Here is a 26,174-nt window from a genome sequence, read left to right on the forward strand (position 1 = left end):
CTTTATCTCTTACAGACAGACAGAAGGCAGATTCCGTGGCGCTGCTCCTCCACCTATGGTGTCCATGGGTGGGGCTTACACCTAGGGCTTCACATACGACAAGGTGTGGGCACTGTGTGGAAGATAGCCTAGGGATTTCATGCTTTGAGCACCGAGGTCCCAGGTTCAATCCCCAGCAGCACTGTATGCCAGAGCTGAGCAGGGCTCTGGTAAAACAAACAAAATGTGAACACTACTGGTTGAGCTCCCTTCTATTTTCATTGTATTTAGTTTTATTTATTATTGGATAGAGATAGACATTGAGAGGGGAAGAGAGGGAAAGAGACAGGTAAACATCTGCAGCCCTGCTCCACCACTCGTGAAGCTTTCCCCCTGTAGGTGGGTGTTGTTAAAATTCGGAGGCTCTAGCTGGCCGGGCTAGCTTCACGGGCGGGTAACAGAGACGCGGAGACAACGGCTGGGCAGGGAAGCTGTATTTCTTTATTCAGGAACAACAATTCATAAACTAAACCAAACTAATCACCAAACAGAACTCTGCTGTCTCTTTGCGGCGGCGCAAGCACTCTCTCTCTGCCACTCTGGAACTCAGGAACCCTCTCTTACTCTCGAACCCTGAAACTCTGTAACTCTGGAACCCTCTCTCGGGGTTCCTCGGGGCGGGGCCAAGCGGGCCCGCGAAACCAACAGGACTGATCCAATTCTCTTGGCAGGGGAGAACTAGAACCCAATGTAAAGCATACAACAGGTGGGGACCAGGGGCTTGAAACTGGGTCCTTGTGCACTGCAGTGTGTGTGCTTAACCAGGTGCACCACCGCCTGGCCCCGCGAACTCCCTTCTAGCTCTAAATATGCTGGAGGTTCAAAGGGCTGAGACTGTGTCCCCATGTGGCGGGCTGGTCTCCAGTCACTTGACCTGGCCACTGCAGGTCTCCTCCACCTGTCCCCAAGGCAGGGGCAAAGAATCACCAATAAGGAGGCCGGGTGGTGGTTACCAGTAGAGTGCACGTTACCATGTGCGAGGACCTGGGTCCATGTCAGGACATTGTGAGGATGTGGTAGAGCCTGGCAGGGCTTGACCTGAGGAATGCATCTATCCTGGCAGTCTCTCTCTCTACAGAGGTTGACAAGGAGGGACAGGAGTAACCCCAAAGGTGTGCCCTGTCTTATCAGACTCCCTGCCTCACAAAGCACCCTGCATTCCTGATACTATGGTTATTAGATAAAAAGAAAGGGGGCGATGTTGGGAAATTGTGAGGATGTGGTTGAGCTTGGCAGGGCTCACAAAGCACCCTGCATTCCTGATATTATGGCCTATCTACATCATCACTGTTTTGCCTGAAAGATCCCCACCCATTCTATTCCTTTGATCTATTTTCTTTCTACCCTCAAGACCCTCCCTGCCTGCAGGGTAATATTAATCCTACCAGTTACAACCCTCGCAGCAGTTGCTAAGGAAGTTTCTACTTTCCCAGCCCCTTTTGCATTTCTCCCCCCCCTTTCCTAGCCATTTCCATTCCGACTTGCCACTTCCAGGTCGGCCCTTTAAAAGCCTTGGCTCTCTGATCAGTAAAGAAATTGCATTGCCTCGCGCCACGTGTTTGGTTCCTGAGTCATCTCCCTCACGTCGCTGAGTGAGTAGCAGCCCAGGCTGGCTCCGGTCGCGTTCTCTCCAACCCAGAGAGTACGCACCTGGGAAGAGGCACCCCCACATTAGCCCGGCAGGTCCAAACTCTTAGCTGTGGGGGTAGGGAGTAGCTTCATAAGTGGTGGAGCAGAGCTGCAGGTATCTGTATCTCATGCTCTATCAAAAAGTAAATAATAATAATAATAATAATAATAATTCCACTAACTGCTTGCATCTGGTCTCTCTGGAATCCCATGGTTCAGATTAGGGGAGTGGGGATGGCAGAGGCCCACGGCACATGATGATCTGATGCCTGTTTTTATTTTTCCTAGAACATTTTCCTTTTTATTAGAGAAGACCTTTTTTTCTTTGCCTCCAGGGTTATTGCTGGGGCTTGTTGCCTGCACCTCGAATCCACTGATCCTGGAGGCCATTTTTTCCTTTTTGTTGCCCTTGTTCTATCATTGTTGTGGTTATTGTTATTGGATAGGACAGAGAGAAATGGAGAGAGATGGGGAAGACAGAAAGGAGGGAAAGACAGGGGGAGAGAAAGACAACTGCAGACCTGCTTCACTGCCCGTGAAGTGACCCCCCCTGCAGTTGGGGAACTGAGGGCTTGAACCGGGATCCTTATGCCAGTCTTTGCACTTTGCGCCATGTACTCTTAACCTGCTGTGCTACCACCTGACCCCCCTTTTTTTAAAATTCAGGTGTGTGTGTGCTGGGGGGGGTACACATCATCCGGCTGCTTGCACATGGGGATCAGCATGGGGGTGAACCCCACCTGGCACCCCCTGTTGACATGTCCTGGGTGTGAGATGGAGGATGCAGGGATGGGGAGAGATGACCAAATCTTTATTATTAGTTTGACATTTACTTATTGACATGAGGATAGATGAATCAACAAGAAAGTGTGTGTGGAGGGAGGTGAGAAAGAGAGCCAGAGCATCCCTCTGGCACGGGTGATGCTGGGGACCAAACTTGGGACCTCCAGCTCCTACGTCTGGTGCTACTTCCGGTGCTACTTCCCAGTCCACCTATTATCCAGCTTCTAAACAAAACAAGGAACCACGGCCCCAAGTCTGATGATGTCAGCCACTCAGTGATCAGTGGCATCAGCTGGGGACTGAAGGCAGAGGACAGGACAGTCTGTCACCCACTGTCATGAACACCGGGCCTCCTGTTCTGTGACTTTGTTCTTTAATTCCACTCTGCCCTCGAGTGGCCCTTACCTTGAAGGAAAGCAAGTGAGCACACACCCAGCTCTGATGAATCACTGATAGATTTAATAGAAGAAAATAAATACATGACTATGAAGCACCCCCTGGTCAGGAAGTCTGGGGGATGGGGAGGGTGAGTGTATTCACTTCCTCACTCTGGGACAGGGAGGTGGGGGTGCTGCCCTGGGCACACAAGTGCCCTTGGTTGGCACTGATTCTGCTCATGACTAGCACAGGACTGGGGGACAAGCATCTTATAGGATGGCCCTCAAATTCGCTTGGGGTGGTGGCGGTGGAGAGGAAGCAGGGAGCATCCTGATTGTTACCTGTGTCCCCCAGGAGTACTCCCCAGTGTCCCTGGGTCTCCCCAGAGGGTCCCCATCCTTTAAAACTGTGCCCCTTGGGCAATCCTGACGATAGGGCCAGGAAACTCACCTCCAAGGGGGCTTTGGTTTTGGGGTGGCCCCACCTCTTCGGGGGGTGGCCTGCGCAGAGATGCTGGCTGAGCGAGCCCTGGGGGTGGCCGAGAGGCCGCGGGTGGTCACCCCCGAGGTGGAAGGCCTGGTACCGGGAGCCCCATTTGTGAGGGGGGTGCTGGGGGGTAGGCGGTTGGTGCTGGGGACTCTCAGGTGGTCGAGGGAGTGGGAGCGCCCCCTCCTCGCAGGCCGCGCGGAGTCCGTGGAGCCCTGGTGAACGGCGGGTTCCGTCATGCGGGGGCCCTCAGGGTGCACTGCCCGCAAGGGGGTCTCCCTGGGGCGCAGCGGCCGGCTGCCCCTGGGGGTGGTCGGGGGTGTCCAGAAGAGGGTGTGGAGCTTCGCGGTGTCCCCCTTGGCCATCCAAGGGGCCTCCCAAGGGGACCCCGCGGGTCTGGAGCCGAAGAGAGACTCATCGCAGTAAGAGGGGGTGTGGCCCAGCAGTCTGCAAAGGCAAGGGACGCGTGAGCCCCCACCAGCCTCACCCCCGCATCCCAAGTCCTGCCAGGCACATATAGCCAACAGACGGGGCAGAAGTCCCCAGGTATCACTGCCCCCAGTAACGGAGCTCACAGGCCTCCCTGCTGGTGTCTTTGCCTCCCTCCCAGATGCCCGGGACCAGAAAGTTCTCATAGCCCACTTCCCGACCACACTCATTGGCTCATGAATAGTCTCACGTGACCTGTTCTGACCAATAAGCGCCCGGCCCATAGCCTAAACTAAGAGGCCCAAGAAGGCGGTCTGCTACCTGGCTGTGCAGAGCAGTCAGGGCTTAAGGGCAAGAAGGGCAGCTGGTGACCATATCTGGCAGAACAGGGCGCGGCATGGAGATAGCAGCCCTGCCAGAGCAGCCCAAAATGCTCTTCCCCTGCAGAAGCCAGTCAGGATAAGTTTTCTGCCACTTGCAGCCAGGAGTCCCTATGAATAGACCCTGGGTCTTTCCTCGCCCCACTCTAGCAGTCTGGTCAGCCAAGACCTCCTTGCAGGTTAGCTGCCCACATGAATGGCACAAGGGGCCCCTGGCATCACATGGGATGCACAGCTTAAACTGCTGGGAAGCCAGCTGGACTCCTCACATTACAGGTACTGGCTCTTGACATCTCACACCGACAGGCAGGAAGAGGGAGAAATTCCCTCTTTTATTATTGTGTACACAATTTATTTACTCACTCATTCATGAAAAGAGAGAGAACGAGAGCCTCACTCTGCTTTGCCACTTTCAGGGCCAGGCACTCAGTCCTGTGCTCCCCCACAGGTACTCCCTCCTTTCACCAGGCAGAATAATTCCATTTGATGGCAAAAACAGACTTAGGCCTCACAGCAAGGTGGGGAAACACAAGATTCTAATCCAGTTTGGCTCCCTGCTAAGCCAGACACCATTGCTTTCTGGCCCTGCACCTGTAACTGGATACTCCCCCCCCCTTTCCTTTTTAATTCCTTCTGCAGCTACACATGCCATGCAAGGTGTCAGGCTCTGGGTTTTTGGCTAGAGTTACAAGTGCTTCCCACCCTAAGCCTTTAAAAAGTCAGACTGTTGTCACTTGGTTGAAAGAGACTCTCATGCCTGAGACTCTAAAGTCCCAATTTCAATATCCTGCACCACTATAAGCCAGAGCTGATCAGTGCTCTGGTTAAAAATAAATCAATCAATCAAAGAAAGAAAGAAATTCTATCCTCCTAGTGGCTTTGGGCTTGACAGTCACCTCCCATGTCATGTACACCATACTTTTGCTAATGCAACCTTCAGCCAGGTGTCAGATGTCAGGAGCCCCAGGCACACCGCCTTCAGCCTGACTAACAGTGATGGGATGGGGCCTGTCTTTCACCTCCTTGAACTTGTATCTCCTAAAGTATGCTCCATTCCTAGTTTCTGTATGTTCCTTTTGAATCCGAAGGATTCTAGCTAAAGCAAGCTAAAGCTAGTTGACCAATTTGTAGGGCCTGAATTATGTCCCAAAATTCATACTGGATTTTTTTTTTTTTTAGCCTCTAGGGTTATTGCTGGAGCTCGGTGCCTGCACTACAAACCCACTGCTCCTGGGGCTATTTTTTCCCTTTTGTTGCCCTTGTTGTTGTTACTATTATTGTTGTTATTGCTGTTATTGTTGTTGGATAGGGTAGAGAAATCGAGAGAGGAGGGGAAGACAGAGATGGAGAGAGAAAGATAGAAAGATAGATATCTGGGGGGCAGGGTGGTAGTGCAGCAGGTGGCACAAAGCGCAGGGACAGGCGTAAGGATCCCGCTTCGAGCCCCCGGCTCCCCACCTGCAGGGGGTCGCTTCACAGGTGGTGAAGCAGGTCTGCAGGTGTCTATCTTTCTCTCCCCATCTGTCATCCCCTCCTCTCTCCATTTCTCTCTGTCCTATCCAACAACAACAGCTATAACACAATAATAACAACCACAACAAGGGCAACAAAATGGGAAAAAAGCCTTCAAGAGCAGTGGATTCATAGTGCAGGCACCGAGCCCCAGTGTTAACCCTGGAGGAAAAAAAAAAAAGAAAGAAAGAAAAGAAAAAAGAAAGATAGACATCTGCAGACCTGCTTCACCATTCACCACTCATGAAGCGATTCCCCCAGCAGGTGGGGAGCCTGGGTATCGAACCGGGATCGATCCTTATGCCAGTCCTTGTGCTTTGTGCCACATGTGCTTAACCCGCTGCGCTACTGCCAGGCCCCCCATACTGGGTTTTAAAAAGGTAATTAGGGTTAATGGAAGGGGGAAGGGGTGCTAGTCCACCAGGATGTCCTGTGCCCAGAGACAAGGCCACATGAGGGCAGTGGAGACCACTGAGAAGCCTCAGGAGTGATTGAGCTCCCAGTGGAGTGTACCTGCTACTATGAATGAGGACTTTGGTTCAAGCCCTGAGTCCCCAGCTGCAGTGGGGAAACTTCAAGAGCAGTGGAATAGGGCTGCAGTGTCTCCATCTTGGAACTGCAGCCTCTAGAAATGTGAAACAGTAAACAATGTCCCATAGACAACTACAACCCAGCTACACATCCCCTATACCCTCCCCTCCCACTCCCACCTTACCTGTATTTATTCTTCTTCCTGGGGGTAAGGAGGGGAGTGCCACCCTGGGAAGTGGTCTTGACGTTTCCACAAGCCTGTGCCGCCTCTGGGCCCGCTCCTTGTGTGGTGGTGGCTCTCTCCACCCAGGGTGGGTCAAAGTCTGGGGGGGTGGGCCGAGTGCCTGCGGGGCTGCCAAACAGAGTCTCATCCACGTAGGAGGCCTTTGCCTTGAGCCGGCAGGTGCCTCGGCAGCGCTGCCGAAGATGCAGGGCCTGCATCCCGCTCATGGCCACCTCCACAGGAGGCTTCATGCTGCCCGGGGCCCCAGAGGACAGTAGCTTCCTGTCAAAGGAGTCAGGAGGTTGGTGCCAGCACTGGTGGGCTCCCGTGTCCTTGTTTCAAGGGCAAAGGGGTCAGGGGTCCCCCTCCATTAGTCCTCAAAGGGAAGCTGCCAACACTAGGACACACCTGTTGATTTTTTTAAATCTCTTATTTTTTAAATATTTATTTATTTCCTTTTGTTGCCCTTGTTGTTTTATTGTAGTTATTATTGATGTTGTTGTTGGATAGCACAGAGAGAAATGGAGAAAGGAGAGGAAGACAGAGAGGGGCAAAGAAAAATAGACACCTGCAGACGTGCTTCACCATCTGTGAAGCGACTCCCCTGCACGTGGGGAGCTGGGGATCCTTACACCAGTCCTTGCACTTTGCACCATGTGTGCTTAACCCACTGCACTACCATCCGACTCCCACACCTGTTGATTTTATCTTAAGTCATCACACTATTAGGTAAGATCTTTTTTTTTCAAAAATTTACTTATTTATTTCAGCCCTGGCTAATGGTGGTGCTGGGGGTTGAACCTGGGACTTAAGAGCCTCAAGCATGAAAGACTTTTGCAGAACCATTATGCTGTCTCCCCCAGCCTTCCTCTTGCCCCCCCCCCCCATTTACTTATATATTATGGATCAGGAGATGGTGCAGTGGATAAAGCATTAGACTCTGGAGTATGAGGTCTTGAGTTTGACTTCTTCTTCTAGCGTTTGCCCTTCTTCCGTAGCCAGTCAACAGCGTCAGGTTGAGCCTGATGTAAAGTTTCGAGACCTCCTTTGAATCTGGAGAGGTGGCAGTCGTTGACTATGTGGGTCATAGTCTGTCTGTAGCCGAGTTTGACTGATCCCCAGCATCACGTGTCAGAGTGATGTTTTTCTCTCTCTGGTGTTAATATATCAATAGACTTTAAAAAAAAAATTATTTATTTATTCCCTTTTGTTGCCCTGTTTCACTGTTGTAGTTATTATTGTTGTTGTTGGATAGGACAGAGAGATGGAGAGAGAAGGGGAAGACAGAGAGGGGGAGAGAAAGACAGACACCTGCAGACCTGCTTCACCGCCTGTGAAGCGACTCCCCTGCAGGTGGGGAGATGGGGCTCGAACCGGGATCCTTACGCCAGTCCTTGCACTTTGCCCCACATGCACTTAACCCACTGCACTACCACCTGACTCCCTTTTGCTTTTTAAATTTATTTAAATATTTATTTATTTTTCCCTTTTGTTGCCCTTGTTGTTTAACATTGTTGTAGTTATTATTATTATTGTTATTGATGTTGTCGTTGTTGGATAGGACAGAGAGAAATGGAGAGAGGAGGGGAAGACAGAGAGGGGGAGAGAAAGATAGACACCTGCAGACCTGCTTCATTGCCTGTGAAGCGACCCCCCTGCAGGTGGGGAGCCGGGGTCTCGAACCGGGATCCTTAAGCCAGTCCTTACTCTTTGCACCACATGCGCTTAAACTGCTGCGCCACCGCCTGACTCCCCCCCCCCCTTTTTTTTTAACCAGAGCACTTATGGTGGTGCGGGGATTGAACCTGGGACTTTGGAGCCTCAGGCATGAGAATCAGTTTGCATAACCATTATGCTATCTACCCTCCACAAGAATCAACATTAAAAAAAATGTAATTTATTCCCTTTTGTTGCCCTTTTTTTTTTTTTACTGTTGTAGTTATTGTTGTTGTTACTGATGTCATTGTTGTTGGATAGGACAGAGAGAAATGGAGAGAGGAGGGGAAGACAGAAAGGGGGAGAGAAAGACACCTGCAGACCTGCTGTTCACCACCTGTGAATCGACTCCCTTACAGGTGGGGAGCCAAGGGCTTGAACAGGGATCCTTACGCTGGTCCTCCTGCTTTGTGCCATGTGCGCTTAACCTGCTGCGTTACCACCTGACTCCCCTAGGAACCAACATTTAAAAAAAAATTTATTTATTTATTTTATATATGTATTTATTTTCCCTTTTGTTGCCCTTGTTGTTTTTCATTGTTGTTGTAGTTACCGTTGTTATTGATGTCGTCATTGTTAGATAGGACAGAGAGAAATCGAGAGAGAAGGGGAAGACAGAGAGAGGGGGAGAGAAAGATAGACACCTGCAGACCTGCTTCACCGCCTGTGAAGCAACTCCCCTGTAGGTGGGGAGCCTGGGGCTCCAACCCGGTTCCTTATGCCGGTCCTTGTGCTTTGTGCCACGTGTGCTTAACCCACTGTGCTACCGCCCGACTCCCAGAATCAACATTTTTAAAGGACATTTTTTGGTCCAAAAGATAGCTCACTTGGACAGTATGCTGGCTTTGTCATGTGCATGACCCAGCTTTAAGCCTGGCCCAGACTGAGCCAAGTCTCAGTACTGTGTGGTGTGCCTCTCTCTCTTTCTCTCTCTCTCTCTCTTAAAAAGTCAGTGTGGAGTGGTGATGCCCCAGTAATGTATTCAGCAGCTGGGGAGACAGCATATTGGTGATGCAAAGTAATTTTCATGACTGGGGCTCTGAGATCACAGTTTCAATTCCCTACTCCACCATAAGCCAGAGCTGAGCAGTGCTCTCAAAAAAAAAAAAAAAATTGTTAATTTATTGAGGGTGGTGGAGACAGCATAATGGTGATGCAAAAAGACAGAGGTCCCAGGTTCAATTCCCAGTACCACCATAAAGCAGAATTGAGTAGCACTGGTAAAATAAATAACAGAAAATAAAATGTATTACCTAGAAGGAGAATCAGTGTATCCTTCTGGCACATGCGATGTGAGGGATAGAACTCTGAACCTCATGCTTGAGAATCCAGTGCTTTACCCATCTTCCAGGTCACAGACTGGAAGTCGTTTAATGAATGGACAAGCAGGCCAGTCTGCTCCATCAATATTCATAGGGTCTGGGGGTGGGGTGGGATAAAGAAGAGACAAAACCTGCCCCATTTTATTTAGAAGCAACCAGAATGCCAGCACAGTGGAATGGAAAGGGGGAGCCGGGCACATGCAGAGCCCGTGTGGCGCGTGAACGCTGGCCAGCCTGGGTCCCGGCGTACCTGGTGCAGAAAGCTCTAGAAGCATCGCGTCACTGTCGCCGCTCCAAGGCCCGCGCGCGGCGGGGCTTGCACGAAGCCCATTGTACAGATGCCACAAGCGAGGCCTCCATAGGCGCAGCCGCCAGTGGGGGCGACATCCGCGCGGCTACCGCAGTGGAAGTGGCACCAGAGCCCGATCCGAGTCCGGGGCTTGCGCGCCTAACAGGGGGAATCACGCCCCCTAACCCCGGCCCCCAGGTGGCATCCCCGGGGTCCGTGCAGCCTGGGTTTGTTTCCTACCCGAGCGCTCCGACTGCTCCAGAACGTGGAGGGCCCCGCTCAGCGACCCCCATCGAGCAGGCCTGCGCGCCAGCGCGGGGTGCACCCAGGACCCCCGGGGTCCCCAGCGCAGGCGACGTGGGTCCGACGCTCGCAGCCCGGCAACCGGCGAGGTGGGGCGGCGCCGCGACCATCACGGGGGGGGGGTGGAGCAGTGGAGCCTGGGCACTCCGGGGCGCCCCTAGAGTCCTATTTGGGGCGCGTGGATGGGGGCGCGCGGGGCATAGGGGTGCGCGCGGGGCTGTGCCGGGGGCGGAGGTCCGGGGAACGCGGCGGGGGGGGACACAGGAGGACACGGGCACCCCCGCGCCGCAGATGGCACGTCCCGGGGGCCGGGCTCTCCAGGCCCCGCCCCGGCCCCGCCTTTTCCCCCGCCCGTCCCCTCCTGGGCCCGCATGGCGGCTGCCGGATCGGGGTGGCGAGGAGCCATGGCGCAATGGAGGAAGAAGAAGGGGCCCCGCGGACGGCGGGGCGCGGCCCCCCAGCTCCCTAGCAGTGACTCGGAGGACGGCGAGTTCGAGGTTCAGGCGGAGGATGACGCCCGGGCACACAAGGTGGACCGCGGGGACCCTGGGAAGGGGGGCCACCCCGGGAGGCCTGGGACTCCGGCCCGCTGGGCTGCGCCACGGGGATTGAGGTCGGTGGGCCGCTTCCTGCCTGGTACTGGGGTGGGGGTGGGGCTCTGCGGGCCTGCCCGGCTTCTCATTGGCTGCCAGCGGTTCATGGGGTGGGACTATTGCCTCTCTGGCCAATCAGAAGTGTGGGCGCAGAGTTTGGGGGCTGCTCCCCAGCGTGGTTGGAAAGGCTGCTTGGGCCACATGGTTGGGGACAGCGACACCACGGACGTATGGTTGACTGTGTCCATCGGGCAGTGCTAAATAACCTGAACCCCCCCACACACGCCTCACGGACTGAGAATGGTCGTCTCCATTACTATTTTATTTATTCTTTTATTTTTTAAATATTTTTCTTATTGCTTTAGTAATATTTCTTTTTAAAAATATTTTATTTCCGAGGGTAGATAGCATAATGGTTATGCAAAGAGACTCTCACGCCTGAGGCTCCAAAGTGCCAGGTTCAATCCCCCGCACCAACATAAGCCAGAGCTGAGCAGTGCTCTGGTAAAAATAAAAAATATATATATATTTTATTTTGTTTATTGTAATGAGAAAGAGTAGATACAGAGGGAAAGATACAGAGAGAGAGACAGAGATACCAGAACACTGCTTGGTTCTGGCTGATGGTGGGACTGGGGATTGAACCTGGGACCTCAGAGCCTCAGGCTTGAAAGGCTTTTGTATAACCACTAGGCTACCTCCCCAGCCCCTTTATTCTTTAAAGTATTATTACTTCTGTTTACCACAGCACAGCTCTGCTCTGGCTTATGGTGGTGCTGCGGATTGAATTTAGGACTGCTATCTCCTTGGCCCTGTTTGTTTATTTATTTTATTTTATTTATTTACTAACAAGAGAGAAAACCAGAGCATCGCTCTGGCTTTTAAATGTCACATCAGGGATCAAACACAGGATCTCGTGCTTTTGGCTTAGAATGCTTGAGTCACTCACTATTCCTGCCACCTCCCAGACACCACCTGGTTTTCTTGAGGGGGCGGAATAGCTCGACAGCCCCGCTGTCTCTGTTCTCCAGCTGCTGCATGTGTGGTTCAGAACCCAGGCAGACCTCTGAGTTCAAATCCGGCCCAGCCTTTGGAGGACACTGGAGAAGCTGCTTAATCCCTTCGTGTCTCAGTTTCCACACTGTGGCAGGCCAGTGGTGGCATGTGTCTTATACACGGCTGAAAGAATTAAGTGACCCACACATACATTCTGTTCATCACCCTGCCTCTTATTTTGCTTTTAAAGACTTGCTTATTTTTAATTTTACGTCATTTATTTATTAATAAGAGGGAAGAGAGAGAGAGACTAATACATGCTCTTGCTGGGGCTCAATCTTGGGGCCTCATGCTTGAGAGTCCAATGCACCACTTTCCCCCTCCCTCGGTCTGTTTTATTTATTTTTTTTTTAAAGATTTATTTAGGGGAGGGGTAGACAGCATAGTGGTTATGCAAAAAGACTCATGCCTGAGGTTCCGGAGTCCCAGGTTCAGTCCCCCGCACCACCATGAACCAGAGCTGAACAGTGCTCTGGTAAAAAATAATAATGATATTTAACTCCTGCACTTTGTTGTTCTGTGTTAGGGCAGAGGGTGACAGTTTTTTCTGATGTGAGCTGGGAGCAGCGCAGAGGCAGCACACCAGACTGTGTTACCCGAGGCCCCAAAGGCCCCAGGTTCAATCCCCGGCACCACCAGCTCCCTCAAGCTTTTACTTATGGGGCTCAGGCTTGGGGAGGGGTGCGTGGGACCAGCCCCCCCCTCCCGTGTGCTAGGCACCATGGTCAGTTCTACCCTCACCTACTGGGTTTCTACAGTGTGTCCCACTTCTCAGCTGAGGAAACACTGACTTAGGTCCCGTGTCACAGCTGGGAAGTGACAGGGCCAGAGCATCAGCTCAGGACAACCTCCTCCTGCCCCTTGGGGCCAGCTGACCTGTCCTCATCTCCTCCCAGCTGGGCCCTGGCCGGCCGCTGCCCACCTTCCCCTCAGCGGAATGCACCTCAGACGTGGAGCCAGACACGCGGGAGCTGGTGCGAGCCCAAAACAAGAAGAAAAAGAAATCAGGGGGCTTCCAGTCCATGGGTGTGTGAGCAGGGTCTGTGCATTGGGGTCTGGGGTCTGTGCTGGGCCAGCCCTGGAGGGAACTTTGGTGCCTTTCTCCCCCTCTCTCTTCCTCTCTCATTTATTTGAAAGAGTCAGTGGAACAGTGAAATCACGCACCAGAAAAACCAAGTCTGGTCAGGAACACAGCTCCATGATAGCACGCATGCCAGGAGATAGCTCACCCAGTGGGGCACACACTTTGCCATACACTGACTGGGCTTGGGTTCGAGCCATGATAGCATAGGGAAGCCCCATAGCCCCATGGGGGGAGCTGTGTTGCTCTGGGGTGTCTCTCTCTCTCTCTCTCTTTTAAAAAAAATATTTATTTATTCCCTTTTGTTGTCCTTGTTGAGAGAAATGGAGGAGGGGAGACAGAGAGGGGGAGAGAAAGACAGACACCTGCAGACCTGCTTCACCGCCTGTGAAGCGACTCCCCTGCAGGTGGGGAGCTGGGGGCTCGAACTGGGATCTTTATGCCGGTCCTTGTGCTTTGTGCCACGTGCACTTAACTCGCTGCGCTACTGCCCCACTCTCTGTGTCTGTCTTTCTATCTGAAATGAAGCAGTTGGCCCAGGAGCAGTAAAGTCGAGCATGCACACTTCAGCCACCAGGCAGCCAGAGCAGAGTGGGTCCCCACCTCCCCAGAAGCCTCCTGCCAGTCTGCTGGCCCAGCTGGCTTATCCATATCAGCCTCTGGGGACCAGTCCTAGGAGGCACCTTGCCCTGGAGCCTTCCCACTGTTCTCTGGGGACACGGAGGGACAGTATTTGCTATCTCCCAGCCGTTCCAGTCACCCTGTCTCTCTCAGGCTTGAGCTACCCTGTGTTCAAGGGCATCATGAAGAAGGGCTACAAGGTACCCACGCCCATCCAGAGGAAGGTATGTGGGTCGGGGCAAGGCGGGGCGGGGGCAACTGTTGACCTCTCTCATTTCAGCTGCCCCCTCCCACTCTGGCTGAAGCATGGGAGGGGGGATGGGTCTGGCTCCAGCAGGGTCGACACTGGACCCTGTACCTCTCTGAACCCCCCCAAAAGGATATGACTCTCCCCAGACATTTAGCTCAGAGGGGGACAGCGTTCCTCTGAGGTCTTGAGTGCTGGTGGGGGTGAGGGTGGGGGGACTAGACGGGAAGGTGAGGGAGCCTGGGGTATCCTGAGGACAAAGCGCCACTAGTAATAGCAGTGGAGGTGGTGGGCTGCCCGGCCCTCGAGGGGTGCGAGCCAGCTTTGGCAGGAAGGGGCTCAGGACTGGGCAGCGGGCCCTCCCCGAGGTCCCCATCACCACTCCCCAAGATACTTTCAGTCCTGGGGTGCAGGAGCTGACCCCTGGCCCCACACCACCCGCAGACCATCCCGCTGATCCTGGACGGCAAAGACGTGGTGGCCATGGCTCGAACCGGCAGCGGCAAGACGGCCTGCTTCCTCATCCCCATGTTCGAGCGGCTCAAGGCCCGCAGTGCCCAGACGGGCGCCCGTGCCCTCGTGCTGTCCCCCACCCGGGAGCTGGCACTGCAGACCATGAAGTTCACCAAGGAGGTGCATGGTGGGGGGGGGGGGTGGGCAGGGACGGAGCCAGGGGGCTGTGTGTGTGTGTGTGGGGGGTGCCCACCATCTCACCCTCCTCTCTCTCTCCCCCGCAGCTGGGCAAGTTCACTGGCCTCAAGACTGCTCTCATCCTGGGCGGGGATAAGTAAGAGCCCCATCCCACCCTGCCCCTCTGTGCCCACCAGAAAGGGGGCAGCACACTTTCCACGGAGCACTCCCAGCTGGTGGCTGTGACAGCACAGGCCACCTGAGCAGAACCTGTTGACCTCCCTCACTCCAGCTGCCCCCTCTCACTCTGGCTGAAGCATGGGCGGGGGGGACGGAGGGGGGATCTCTCTTTCCGTGCCCCCCCACCCTGTCTATATATGTAGATGTAGATGTAGTTTTTTAAAAATGTTCTTTCCTTTTTATTTGATAGGACAGAGGGAGGGTGAAAGGGAGGAGTGGATAGGCGGATAGAAAGGGAGTGAAGAGAGACCCCTGCAGGCGGGGAGCAGGGCTTGAACCCGGGTCCTTGTGCACTGTAATATGTGCGCTCAGCTGAGTGCACCACTTCTTGACCCCTCTCTATATATTTTCTCCTTCTCCTTACCCTTTTTTCCATTAGAATCCTGTGGATTCTACTGCTTTCAGTGGACATTTGCTTTGAGTTCCAGAGAGGGCGAGGGAAAGAGAGGCATCAGAACACCACGCCACCTCTGAAGCTCCCCGCCCGTGCACAGTGTTCCCATGTGCTGCTGGGGGCTCAGTTCTGGTCCTATAGTGCTGCAAAGCATGCACTCTACCCAGTGACCTATTTCCTGGCTCCTGGAATTTGTCTATTTAAGATGGTTGTTTTCAAGTAGAGCCTGGGTTGAGGAGATAGTAGGACTGTGTATGTGCCTGAGGTCCTAGAGGTGTGACTGGAAACCAGAGCTGAGTGGTGCTCTGTTTTCCATCTTGTAAAAGTAACTAATATGGGGGCTGGGTGGTAGCGCAGCGGGTTAAGTGCACATGGCACAAAGCGCAAGGGCAAGTGTAAGGATCCCAGTTCGAGCCCCCAGCTCCCCACCTGCAGGGGGAGTAGGTCTGCAGGTATCTATCTTTCCCCCTCTCTGTCTTCCCCCCTCTCCATTTCTCTCTGTCCTATCCAACAATAACAACAGTTATGACAACAATAACAGCTACAACAAGGGCAACAAAATGGGAAAATTGGCCTCCAGGAGCAGTGGATTCGTAGTGCAGGCACCAAGCCCCAGTGATAACCCTGGAGGCAGAAAAAACTAAAATAAAAAAAAGTAAAGTAATATTGGGGGTGGGATTTAAAAAGAATTGGTGGATTTATGCAGCATACGTAAGAATCCAGGAGTGTCTGTAACAGCTCGGGTTGGCCAAATGCCGCGTTTGCTGGTGTTTGTGATGCCCCAGAGCACCTGTCTTGCTGACTGAGGACTTGAGGGTCCAGAGCTTAGAGGAACACCCAGGCTGCACCCCACCTCCCCACCCCCCCCAACACACACATGCTTAGTCTCATCGTGTCAGTCAGTTCTGAGTGTTTGCTGTCCAGTCTCTTATTTTATTATTTTTTTCCTCCCCAAGAATTATTTATTTTGATAGAGACAGAAATTGAGAGGGAAGGAGAGATAGGGAGTGAGAGAGAGGAATAGAGAGAGAAATTGAGAGGGAAGGAGAGATAGGGAGTGAGAGAGAGAGAGAGGCATCTGCAGACCTGCTTTGTCACCCATGAAACTTCCTCCCTGCAGGTGGGGGCTGGGGGAGGGCTTGAACCAGCATCCTTGCCCTTGGTAATGTGCACTTAACCAAGTGTATTACCATCCAGCCCCTTCTGTCCATTTTTTTTTTTTTTTTTTTGCCTCCAAGGTGATCAGTGAGGCTCAGTGCTGGCACTATGAATCCACTGCTCCTGTGGCCATATTTATTTATTTTATTTTTTGATAGGACAGAGAGAAATTGAGAGAGGAGGGAAACATAGAGAGGGAGAGAGAAAGAGAGACACCTGCAGACCTGCTTCATCACTTGTGAACTGACTCTCCTGCAGGTGGGAAGCCAAGGGCTCGAACCGGCATCCTTGTGCTTTTTACTATGTGCATTTAACCTGGTGCACCACCACCCAGCCCCCTGTCTACATTATAGTTCATCCCCTCTATAGCCTGTGTTGGTTGGGAGTTTCCTTCCGGGGCTGAGCCTGGCTGGGCTTCTCTGGCCCCAGATGTGCATGTTAGCTCCAGATGTGAGGGCTCACAAGAAAGCCTGCACTGCAGGTGGGGCTAGAGAGCCGGGGCTGACTGCTAGGTGGCGCTGTGGGTCAGAGCCAGCTGTGTTGCTTGGTTTCACCCATCCTTCCACACCTTTCTGCCTGGCTGTGCTGGGGCAGTGTCTTTGTCCAGTTCCACACATTGGGCCAGGAGTTCCCCCCCCCCAGGGCATTTGGCTGTGGGTGAGGGGTCCTCAGAGACTCATTCTCCTGTTGGCCCGTCTTCCCCCCAGAATGGAAGATCAGTTTGCAGCCCTGCATGAAAATCCTGACATGTGAGTGTGAGGGGGAGGAGGCTCTGGGTGCCTGTGGTGGGGGGTGGGGCTCTCCAGCCGGGGACCTGGGTGACTGGGCCTGACATCTCCTTCTAGAATCATTGCCACCCCCGGGCGCTTGGTGCACGTGGCTGTGGAGATGAACCTGAAGCTGCAGAGTGTGGAGTATGTGGTGTTTGACGAGGCCGACAGGTGAGGCCGAGGTTGAATCAGGGCACCCCCACAATGGGGGCCACAGGCAACCCGGGCAGGAGCTGACCTCCGGGCCCCCAACCAAGACAGTGCTGAGGTGGCATCATGAAGTATAGGGCGTGGGAGACACTGGTTCTGCAAAAGACTCTCATGCCTGAGGCTCTGAAGATCAGTTCAGTCCCTCCACCATCAGCCACAGCTGAATGGTGCTCTGATTACAAAATAGACATAGAAAGAGAGAAAGGAAAAAAAGTTAGAAAGAAAATAAAAAGGCAAAGTTACAAAGAGGGACAAAGTAGTGGACACTTGGATCTGGCTGGGAGCTCACACCGGAGCCCAGAGGGGGATTGGAACACTACACACCTTTTGGGCAGTGGGGGAGGGGCAATGTAAGGGCAAATACAGGGCTTGGGAGCCGACTGGACCCCAAGGTCGCTGTTGCTGGGGGTGTTCGTCAGATAGGGAAGGGAGAGTTGGCAGTCGATATAATGCCACCCAGGGGTGCAAGTGGGGGGCCTGGCATTGGGTTTTGAACTCTCTGTGCTGACCAGTCCTGCCCTCTGCCCCCATTCTCCAGGCTCTTTGAAATGGGGTTCGCAGAGCAGCTGCAGGAGATCATTGGCCGCCTCCCTGGGGGCCACCAGACAGTCCTGTTCTCTGCCACGCTGCCCAAACTGCTGGTGGAGTTTGCCCGTGCAGGTGTGTGGGGCCCCCTGGGGGCGGGGGTGGGGGTGAGGGTGGCAACTGGGGGGGGTAAAGGTTGGTCCTCAGCGACCCCCATTCCCCACCCTCGTGCCCACCACAGGCCTTACGGAGCCTGTGCTCATCCGGCTGGATGTAGACGCCAAACTCAACGAGCAGCTGAAGGTCAGGCACAGCCCTCCCTCCCTCCCCACATCAGCTGGCACCCCCAGCCCCATCCCACTCACCCCCTTCCTCCCATAGACTGCCTTCTTCCTGGTGCGTGAGGACAGCAAGGCCGCAGTGCTGCTCCATCTGCTACGCAACGTTGTGCGGCCGCAGGACCAGACGGTGGTGTTTGTGGCCACCAAGCACCACGCAGAGTACCTCAGTGAGGTCAGCAGGCTGGGGACCCGCTGGGATAGGCCCTGGGGCCCAGGCCTTCCAGCAAGCTGGGAGATGCAGTTCCACATATGGCCACCAGAGAGCAGCACCAGCATGGTGCATAGACTTGGCTGGGTCTCAGTATTTTGCTTTTGCTCCTTTTTCTTTCTAAATAATTTTTTTAAAAAAGATTATATTTCTTTACTAAAGAGAGAGATAGGGCTGGAAATATAGCATAATGGTTATGCGATTAGACTCATGCCTGAGGCTCCAGGGCCCCAGGTTCAATCCCCCCGCACCATCATAAAACAGAGCTGAGCAGTGCTAAATAAATAGAGAGAGAGAGAGAGAGATGCTAGGTGGTGGTGCACCTGGTGGAGCACACATGTTACAATGCACAAGGACCCAGGTTCAAGCCCCTAGTCCCCACCTGCAGGGGGAAAGCTTCACAGTAGGTGTAGCAGGGCTGCAGATGTCTCTCTATCTCTTCCTCTGTCTCTCCCTTATCTCTTGATACCTATCAAATAAATAAAGATAAAGAGAGCCAGGAGAGAAAAAGAACCAGAGCATCACTCTGGTACATGCACTGCTGGGTATGGAACTTGGAACCTCATGTTTGAGTGTCCAGCACCTTACCCACTGCACCACCTCCCAAGAGTGCTCAGTACTCTCTGTTACAGTGTGGTTTCTGGTGGTGGAGGTGGTGGTCTCTGGGGCTTCACAGCTACATGAATATCTGAAATATATGGAGAGAGAGAGAGAGAGGCTGCAAAATTCAGGTTGTGCTTACAGCTCATGGCAAAGCAGGTGTCCTCTCGAGTGAGCTATCTCTCTGGCTCCCTGGAACGTACTTAAATAGAGAAAGGGGCTGGGGGCTGGGCGGTAGCGCAGCAGGTTAAGCGCACATGGTGCAAAGTGCAAGGACCTGAGCATGGATCCAGGTTCGAGCCCCCGGCTCCCTACCTGCAGGCGGGGTCGCTTTGCAGGCGGAGAAGTAGGTCTGCAGATGTCTGTCTTTCTCTTCCTCTCTGTCTTCCCCTCCTCTTTGTATTTCTCTCTGTCCTATCCAACAACAACAAGGGCAGCAACAATATGGGAAAATAGCCTCCAGGAACAAGTGGATTTGTGCAGGCACGGAGCTCCAGCAGTAACCCTGGAAGTGAGAGAGAGAGAGAGAGAAGGGGCTGGGCACTGTGTGCCATGCAGGCTGGATCCCTGCCTCTCCCTGGCTGCAGCTTACCTCCCCCCCCCCCCAGCTGCTGACGGTGCGAGGACTGAGCTGCGCACACATCTACAGCGCCCTAGACCAGACAGCCCGCAAGATCAACCTGGCCCGCTTCACGCACAGGAAGTGCTCCACCCTCATTGTCACGGACCTGGCGGCCCGTGGCCTGGACATCCCGCTGCTGGACACAGTCATCAACTACAGCTTCCCCGCCAAGGGCAAGCTCTTCCTGCACCGTGTGGGTCAGTCCTGGCAGGGGGCGAGGAGTGGGGTCCTAAGACGAAACTCTGAGTAGGCCACTTCTGCATCTCCATTGCGGACTGGCCATTTCCTCCTTGCATTTATGAGAGAGAGAGATATCACAGCATCGTATCATATGAGGAGCTTCTCCTGTTGCTGTGGAGAAACTGTGGTGATATTGGGGCTCAAACTCTAAGCCTTACACTTTGTGAAGTGCACACTTTACCATGTGAGCATCTCCCAAGTCCCTGACCACCTGTCTTCCCCCCCACCCTGGGTTCCTCTGCAGCATTTGCTCGTTCACCCATTTTTATGGTACCACTGACTGAGCCTAGGACCTCACATAAGCAAAACCTCTGAACCACTTCCCTGGCTGTGACTGGGTCCCAGCTGCACCAAACTCATTTCACAAGATGAGGAAACCGAGGCCGGCAAGGCGAGCTGGCTGGCCTGGCGTCACATAGGCAGCAAAGTGGGGCAGCTGGGATCAAACCCAGAACCTCTTGTTTGTTTATTTTTTTATTATTATTTTTACCAGAGCACTGCTCGGCTCTGGATTATAGTGGTGTGGGGGGGGGGGGGGGGAGTAGTTGAACCTGGGATTTTGGAGCCTCAGGCACGAGAGTCTCTTGGCATAACCGTTATGCTGTCTATTCCTGCACTATTTTATTCTTTCTTATTAGCTAGGACAGGGAGAATTTGAGAAGGTAGGGGGGAATGGAGAGAGAAAGAGAGACACCAGCAGACCTGCTTCACTGCTTGTGAAGCTTTCCTCCTGCAAGTGGAGATAAGGACGTGAACCTGGGACCCTTCACATGGTAGCACCACTCCCTGCTCTGCCTTGCCGAGCCTGCGGTCCCGATGCTGTGAGCCGCTTCACTTCACTTCACCGCAGCCTTCATGTCACCGCCATCCATTCCCGCAGCTTTCTCAGCTTCCTGCCCAAGGATCTGTCCCCCAAACACTAGTCTCAGGACTCAGAGATAGCTCAGCGGGGAAAGCTCACGCCTGTTCTGGCATATGAGCACCACGGAAGGTGGAGCAGTGCTTCAGTTTCTTCTCAAAGACACACATATACACACATCTCTCTCTCTGTGTCTCTGTCTCTCAGAATATTGAAACTGGGCTGAGGAGGCATATCAGAGCAGTCAGGCGGGTGCCCAGCTCCGGGTTCAGCCCCAGATCTGTGTTTTAAAGCAAAAGCTGCCTGGCTGTCTGTTTGCCTGCACCTCACAAACACGCAGTCTGCGTGCGTGAGCCGGGGAGGGGGGGGCTGCTGCACCTGAAGTCTGGGTGCGAGGAGTTCTCCACTGTTGTTAAAATTTCGGATGCTCTTGCCAGGCCGGCTAGCTTCACGGTGGTGAACAGAGACGCGGAGACAACGGCTGGGCAGGGCAGCTGTATTTCTTTATTCAGGAACAACGATTCACAAACTAAGACAAACTAATCACCAAACAGAACTCGGCTGTCTCTTTGCGGCGGCGCAAGCACTCTTTTTTTTACTCTGGAACTCAGGAACCCTCTCCCTTACTCTCGAACTCAGAAACTCTCGCACCCTCGCACTCTCGAACTCCGGAACTCAGGAACTCTGTCTCTCTGGCACTCTCTCTTACTCTGTAACCCTGAAACTCTCGAACTCAGGAACTCTCTTTTCTCTCGAACTCAGGAACTCTGGCACTCTTGAACTCAGGAACCCTCTCTCTTACTCTCGAACTCTGAAACTCTCGCACTCTCGCACTCTCGAACTCCGGAACTCAGGAACTCTGTCACTGGGGAACTCAGGAACTCTCGGACTCCGGAACCCTCTCCCGGGGTCCCTTGGGGCGGGGCCAAGCAGGCCCGCGAAATTAACAGGACTCATCCAATTCTCTTGGAGGGGGAGGGCTAGAACAAGCCAATGTAAAGCATACGACACTCCACCCTAGGGGCCTTCTCCCTGGTGTCAGCTGCTTGCTGAGGCCCAGTGTTCAATCCTCTGGGAAGGGCTGGCCCTGCACATTCCCTTGAGGACTCCCTGGAGCGGGAAGAGGCCGTAGTCAGTATGTAAAAGAATGGGCGTGTCTGTGTGCTAATAAAACTGTACAAACAAGTGGAGGGCCAGTTTGCAGGCTGCATAATGAGCAGTGTGGTTAGGACTAGGCTCACAGCTGGTGAGGCTTACCCGGTGGCCTGTGGGATCCCCGGCCCCTGCTCCAGCCCACCGTCTTTTCTTGCAGGCCGTGTGGCCCGAGCTGGCCGCAGTGGCACCGCCTACTCCCTGGTGGCACCCGATGAGATCCCCTACCTGCTGGACCTGCACCTGTTCCTGGGCCGTGGCCTCAGCCTTGCACGGCCCCTTGAGGAGCCCGCAGGTGAGTGGGGGACGAGGGGGGAGGCTGCCCTGGTTTAGGGGTCAGTGTAGTGACTCTACCCCCAGAGGTCCCTGTGCTGTGGACTCGGGATTTCACATCGGAGCCTAGCCTTTGGCTTTTATGTGGAGAGTCCCCACCATTGCACTCCTGTTCAGTGGACCCTGGTCTCGGTCTTCCCGTCTGTACACCAGGGCTGGGGTGGAGAGTGGGTGCCTTTGCCCAGCCATTGTGTTTTCTAGATGGGGTGGCCCTAGAGTCCGTCATCCTGGGAAGCTCCCGACGGTCCTGTTCCCTGTCACCTACTCCCTGTCCCCACCCCTGTCCCTAGCCCTGGCCCCCGTCCTCATCCCATCTTCATCCCATCCCATCCCATCCCTGGCCCTCTCCTCATCCCATCCCCTGTCCCCTGTCCCTATCCTCATCCCCTGTCCCTATCCCCACCCCCATCCCTTTTCCCCATCCCTGTCTTGACCCTGTCCCATCACCTGTTCCCTGTCCCCAGTCCCTGTCCCTGTATCTTTCTCTCTCTCTCTCTCTCCTCATCCCATCTTCATCCGCTCTCCCTAACCCTGTCCCAACCCAGTCCCTATCCTGTTACCCATCCCCAGTCCCTGTCCTCCTTCTCACCCCCTGTCCCCGTCCCCTGTTCCCTGACCCGGCCATCCCTGTCCCTGGCAGGTGAGGCGGATGCCGACGGTGTGTTGGGCCGGGTGCCGCAGGCCGTGGTGGACGACGAGGACGGGGGCCTGCGCTGCAGCCTGGAGGCATCTCTGGAGCTGAGGGCCCTGGGCCGCGTGGCCGACAACGCGCAGCAGCAGTACCTGCGCTCCCGGCCTGCACCCTCGCCCGAGTCCGTCAAGCGGGCCAAGGAACTGGAGCCCACCAGGCTGGGCCTGCACCCCCTCTTCAGTGAGTGGCCGCAGACGCTGGGGTGGCAGGTGGCGCCCATATGGCTAGCCCAGCCTCACGTCTCCGCGCACCCCCCTCCCCCCAGGCTCACGCTTCGAGGAGCCAGAGCTGCAGCGGCTGAAGCTGGTGGACAGCATCAAGAACTACCGCTCCCGGGCGGTGAGTGAGGGTGACCGGGGCCCATGGTCACACGGGGGCTGCTGCCATGCCGGCACTTGAGTCACGCTCCCTACCTCCAGCAGGATCGCCCTGGGGGCTTCCACAGGCAGCCCTGACACTCTACTAGCACATTTAGCGATGTCTTTTTATTCTAGAACCATGCCTGCTGGGCCACATGTCCCCCATGTGACTAAGAATCAACTGGGCTTAGGTTGAAATAATCCCAGCTCTGGCTTGTCGGGATTGCATGGCCTCGGCTGGGTGACTTGCCCTCTCTGGGCCTGCATTTTGATGTGACACACAGCATGGAGTGGCTGTGAGGAAGAAGGCCACAGGGACACCCTCCCCCACCCACCCGCACTGGTCAGGGTACGGCTGGGTAAAGGACCAAGGCATCCCTTCTACAGACCATCTTCGAGGTCAACGCCTCCAGCCGGGATCCAAGCAGCCTGATGATGCGTGCCAAGCGGCAGAGGGACCGCAAGGCCATCACCAGCTTCCAGCAGCGGCGGGAAAGGCGACTGGAGGACCCCAGAACCCCAGGCCAGAGCCATCCAGCACCCCAGGAGGAACAGCCAGAAGATGACAAGGAGGATGAGGAGGCTGTGGTGGAGGAAAATGTGGAGGTGCAGCCCCTTGGGGGCCCTCCTGGTGTCGGCATGGGACGGGGAGGGCAGGGCCCCCTCCCTATACTTTGAGATGAGCAGCACAGCGTCCATCCCGTCTGCAGAAGGGGCAGGCTCCTTTTCTCCATAGCCTCATCCACACCCAGAGGGCAGATGGGCTTGGGCGGTTAGCCTCCCCTGCCTGTTTCGTGCGTCCCCAGAACAAGGGCCCCGGCACTGGCTGGGAGGGGGTTTGGTGGTGGGAAGAGAGTGCACTCCCAGACCTCAGTTGCCTCAAGGGGCAGGGCCTGGCCACGCTCGCAGCAGGGCCACCTCTACTGGTGCCTGGGGGTGCCAGGGCCTGAATCCCAGGAGCCCCTCTGTCATGACCCCACCTGGCCCCCCAGGATGTCTTCACGGAGCTTGTGGGACGCAGGCAGCCTCAGCCCGGACCCACCCGGAGCACCAAGCGGCGGCGGAAGGAGGCCGGGCAGCAGGATCCCGAATTCTATGTCCCGTACCGGCCCAAAGACTTCGACAGCGAGCGGGGGTGAGCAGCCGCCGGGTGGGGTGGAGTTGGGGGACGCCTAGCACTTCACGCCTCTTCCCTCCTGGTCTGCATGTGGGTGGGGACAGACATGGGGTGGGTGGGGGCTTGGGGGGGGGGTGTCCAGCCCAGTGGCCCTTGGGTAGGGAGGCGGGGGTGGGGTGGGGAGTGGTTGGGGAGCGCCCAGCTGATCACGCAGCCCCTCACCCTCCAGGCTGAGCGTGGGCGGGGACGCGGGTGCCTTCGAGCAGCAGGCTGCGGGCGCGGTGCTGGACCTGATGGGTGACGAGGCGCAGAGCTTGACCCGCGGGCAGCGACAGCTCAAGTGGTAAGTGGGCGGCGGTCACCCTGAACTCTGCCCTCCCCACTACCCTTCTCCCTTCACACAGCCAGGAGGCCCCCCCATCCACACTCCGGCTCTAGCAGTGGGGGAGAGGGTCAAGGAGGCCGGGCTGCCCTTCCAGAAGCTTTGGCCTCCCCCCATCCCACGCCTCCTCCTCTCCCCCAGGGACCGGAAGAAGAAGCGCTTCGTGGGCCAGTCGGGGCAGGAGGACAAGAAGATCAAGACCGAGAGCGGCCACTTCGTCAGCAGCTCCTACAAGCGTGACCTGTATCCTGGGGACGGGGCATGAGGGCAGGCGGGCGGGGGTCCCTGGGGTCCTCGGGCCACGTGCAGCCTCCTTAACGCCCCTCTAGCTACCAGAAGTGGAAGAAGAAGCAGAAGATGGACGAGCATGACTCGGAGGAGGAAGGCATGGCTGAACGGCGAGGGCCCCAGCCCGGAGGGGGCAGGCGCGGCCCGGGGCACGGTGAGCTGGGGCGATGGGGGTAGGTTTCTCTCAGCCAGTGGAGGGGTGGGCTGTTGCCTGTCCTTCCAACGATGGCATGAGGAATCCGGGGCATGGGGAGGGCAGAGGGGGCACAGACAGTGTGGCTGGCCCTGGCCTGGCTTGTCGCTTGACGCGGTGGCGAGACGCAGAAAAAGGAGGTTTGGAGCAGAAAGGGAACACAATCCTTTATTGTTGGGTCAGACGGGTGGTTCAGGCCATGTGGAGCCAGCCAAAATGGCCATCCCCTGCTACTGCACCACAGGGCAAGAGAGAGAGAGAGGAAGTGGGAGGGCTTTATAGGGCAACAAGCAGGAGTGATGTGTAGGGACAGGATTGGTTGAGAATATCACGGGAAGTGGCAAAACCTGAGGGCAAAGACTGCATCTGCATAATTCCCCAACACTGGCTGTTCTGAGACCTCTGGGGAGTCCTGGATACACCTTTTCCCTGTTGCTCCCCCAGCTTGGAGCATGGGGTTGTGGGTGGGGTGGCGGCTCCTCCTTACCCTCAGTGGGATGGCCTGCAGTCCCAGGAGTTACCACCTGGGGAGGCCTGGGCACACAGCTTCCTGACTCCTCATTCCTGGGGAAACTGAGGCAGAGGAGTGTGTGACCTGCCCAAACCCAGAACCACACTTGGTGGTGACCAGGGAGGAGGATAGGGAGGGGAGCAACTGGCTGCTTCCTGGAGGAGGCAGTGGCATCCATTATGTGCCTGTCCTGCAGGTGGGTCCCAGACCCGAGCTCCCGGAACCCCTGCTGGCCGCCTGCGCCCCGAGCTGAAGACCAAACAGCAGATCCTGAAACAGCGGCGCCGCACCCAGAAGATGCGCTTTCTGCAGCGCGGGGGCCTGAAGCAGCTGTCCACCCGCAACCGCCGCCACGCCAGGGAGCTGCAGAGGGGCGCCTTTGGCCGGGGCGCCCATGCCAAAAAGGGCAAGATGAGGAAGAGGATGTAGGCTTGGGTATGAGGCTCCCCATGGGAGCCTGCCTTCCTGAGAAGGAGGGACTCACGGCCACAGCAGGGCTGCCACTGCCCCTGCCTCAGCAGCAGACATCTGACCAAGGCTTTGAAGTGTGTATAGGAGTAGGTCTGCAAGACCAGATAGGCCAGAGCCGACAGTTCTGCGCCTGTATCCTGGTCCTGGGCTCAGAGGCCAAGGGCACATGGGTTTTAGCTGTGAGAACCATAGGTCCCGGGATGTATTTTTGATGTAATAAACTTTATTGAGCACAGCCTGTGAGCAAGTCCTATAGGACTCC

At 55.2% G+C, this 26,174-nt stretch overlaps 3 protein-coding genes across 4 annotated transcripts in view; 1 reads left to right on the top strand and 2 right to left on the bottom strand.

Annotated features, from left to right (window-relative positions):
• CFAP73 (cilia and flagella associated protein 73) overlaps positions 1-26,174 on the bottom strand; it is a 129,346-nt gene that overhangs the window by 95,059 nt on the left and 8,113 nt on the right. The gene's annotated exons all lie outside the window — the stretch shown is intronic.
• Positions 2,891-10,205, bottom strand: RITA1 (RBPJ interacting and tubulin associated 1). Its single transcript, XM_007528826.3, has 3 exons — positions 9,679-10,205; positions 6,352-6,672; positions 2,891-3,762 (listed from the first exon to the last, which is right to left on the bottom strand). Exons 2-3 carry the CDS (start codon positions 6,639-6,641, stop codon positions 3,276-3,278), a joined length of 777 nt encoding a protein of 258 aa, XP_007528888.1. The 5' UTR covers positions 6,642-6,672; positions 9,679-10,205; the 3' UTR covers positions 2,891-3,275.
• Positions 10,352-26,147, top strand: DDX54 (DEAD-box helicase 54). The gene is made up of 20 exons (XM_007528836.3): positions 10,352-10,550; positions 12,566-12,695; positions 13,525-13,595; positions 14,063-14,251; positions 14,356-14,405; positions 16,748-16,789; positions 16,886-16,981; positions 17,559-17,680; positions 17,787-17,848; positions 17,927-18,058; positions 19,303-19,513; positions 21,728-21,862; positions 22,541-22,771; positions 22,857-22,930; positions 23,338-23,556; positions 23,943-24,085; positions 24,297-24,410; positions 24,591-24,692; positions 24,779-24,891; positions 25,638-26,147. Exons 1-20 carry the CDS (start codon positions 10,392-10,394, stop codon positions 25,868-25,870), a joined length of 2,628 nt encoding a protein of 875 aa, XP_007528898.2. The 5' UTR covers positions 10,352-10,391; the 3' UTR covers positions 25,871-26,147.

This window comes from Erinaceus europaeus, chromosome 6 (genome assembly GCF_950295315.1).
Source record: "Erinaceus europaeus chromosome 6, mEriEur2.1, whole genome shotgun sequence".
NCBI classification, from domain to species: domain Eukaryota; kingdom Metazoa; phylum Chordata; class Mammalia; order Eulipotyphla; family Erinaceidae; genus Erinaceus; species Erinaceus europaeus.

Bases quoted from the DNA above. Each gene is read 5' to 3' on its own strand.
- RITA1 (XM_007528826.3), bottom strand. From the start codon at position 6,641: ATGAAGCCTCCTGTGGAGGTGGCCATGAGCGGGATGCAGGCCCTGCAT. The intron at 3,763-6,351 runs GTAAGGTGGGAG...TTGCCTTTGCAG, and splicing joins AGGAAGAAGAATAAATACAG to ACTGCTGGGCCACACCCCCT.
- DDX54 (XM_007528836.3), top strand. From the start codon at position 10,392: ATGGCGGCTGCCGGATCGGGGTGGCGAGGAGCCATGGCGCAATGGAGG. The intron at 14,252-14,355 runs GTGCATGGTGGG...TCTCCCCCGCAG, and splicing joins CCATGAAGTTCACCAAGGAG to CTGGGCAAGTTCACTGGCCT. The intron at 24,411-24,590 runs GTAAGTGGGCGG...CCTCTCCCCCAG, and splicing joins GGGCAGCGACAGCTCAAGTG to GGACCGGAAGAAGAAGCGCT.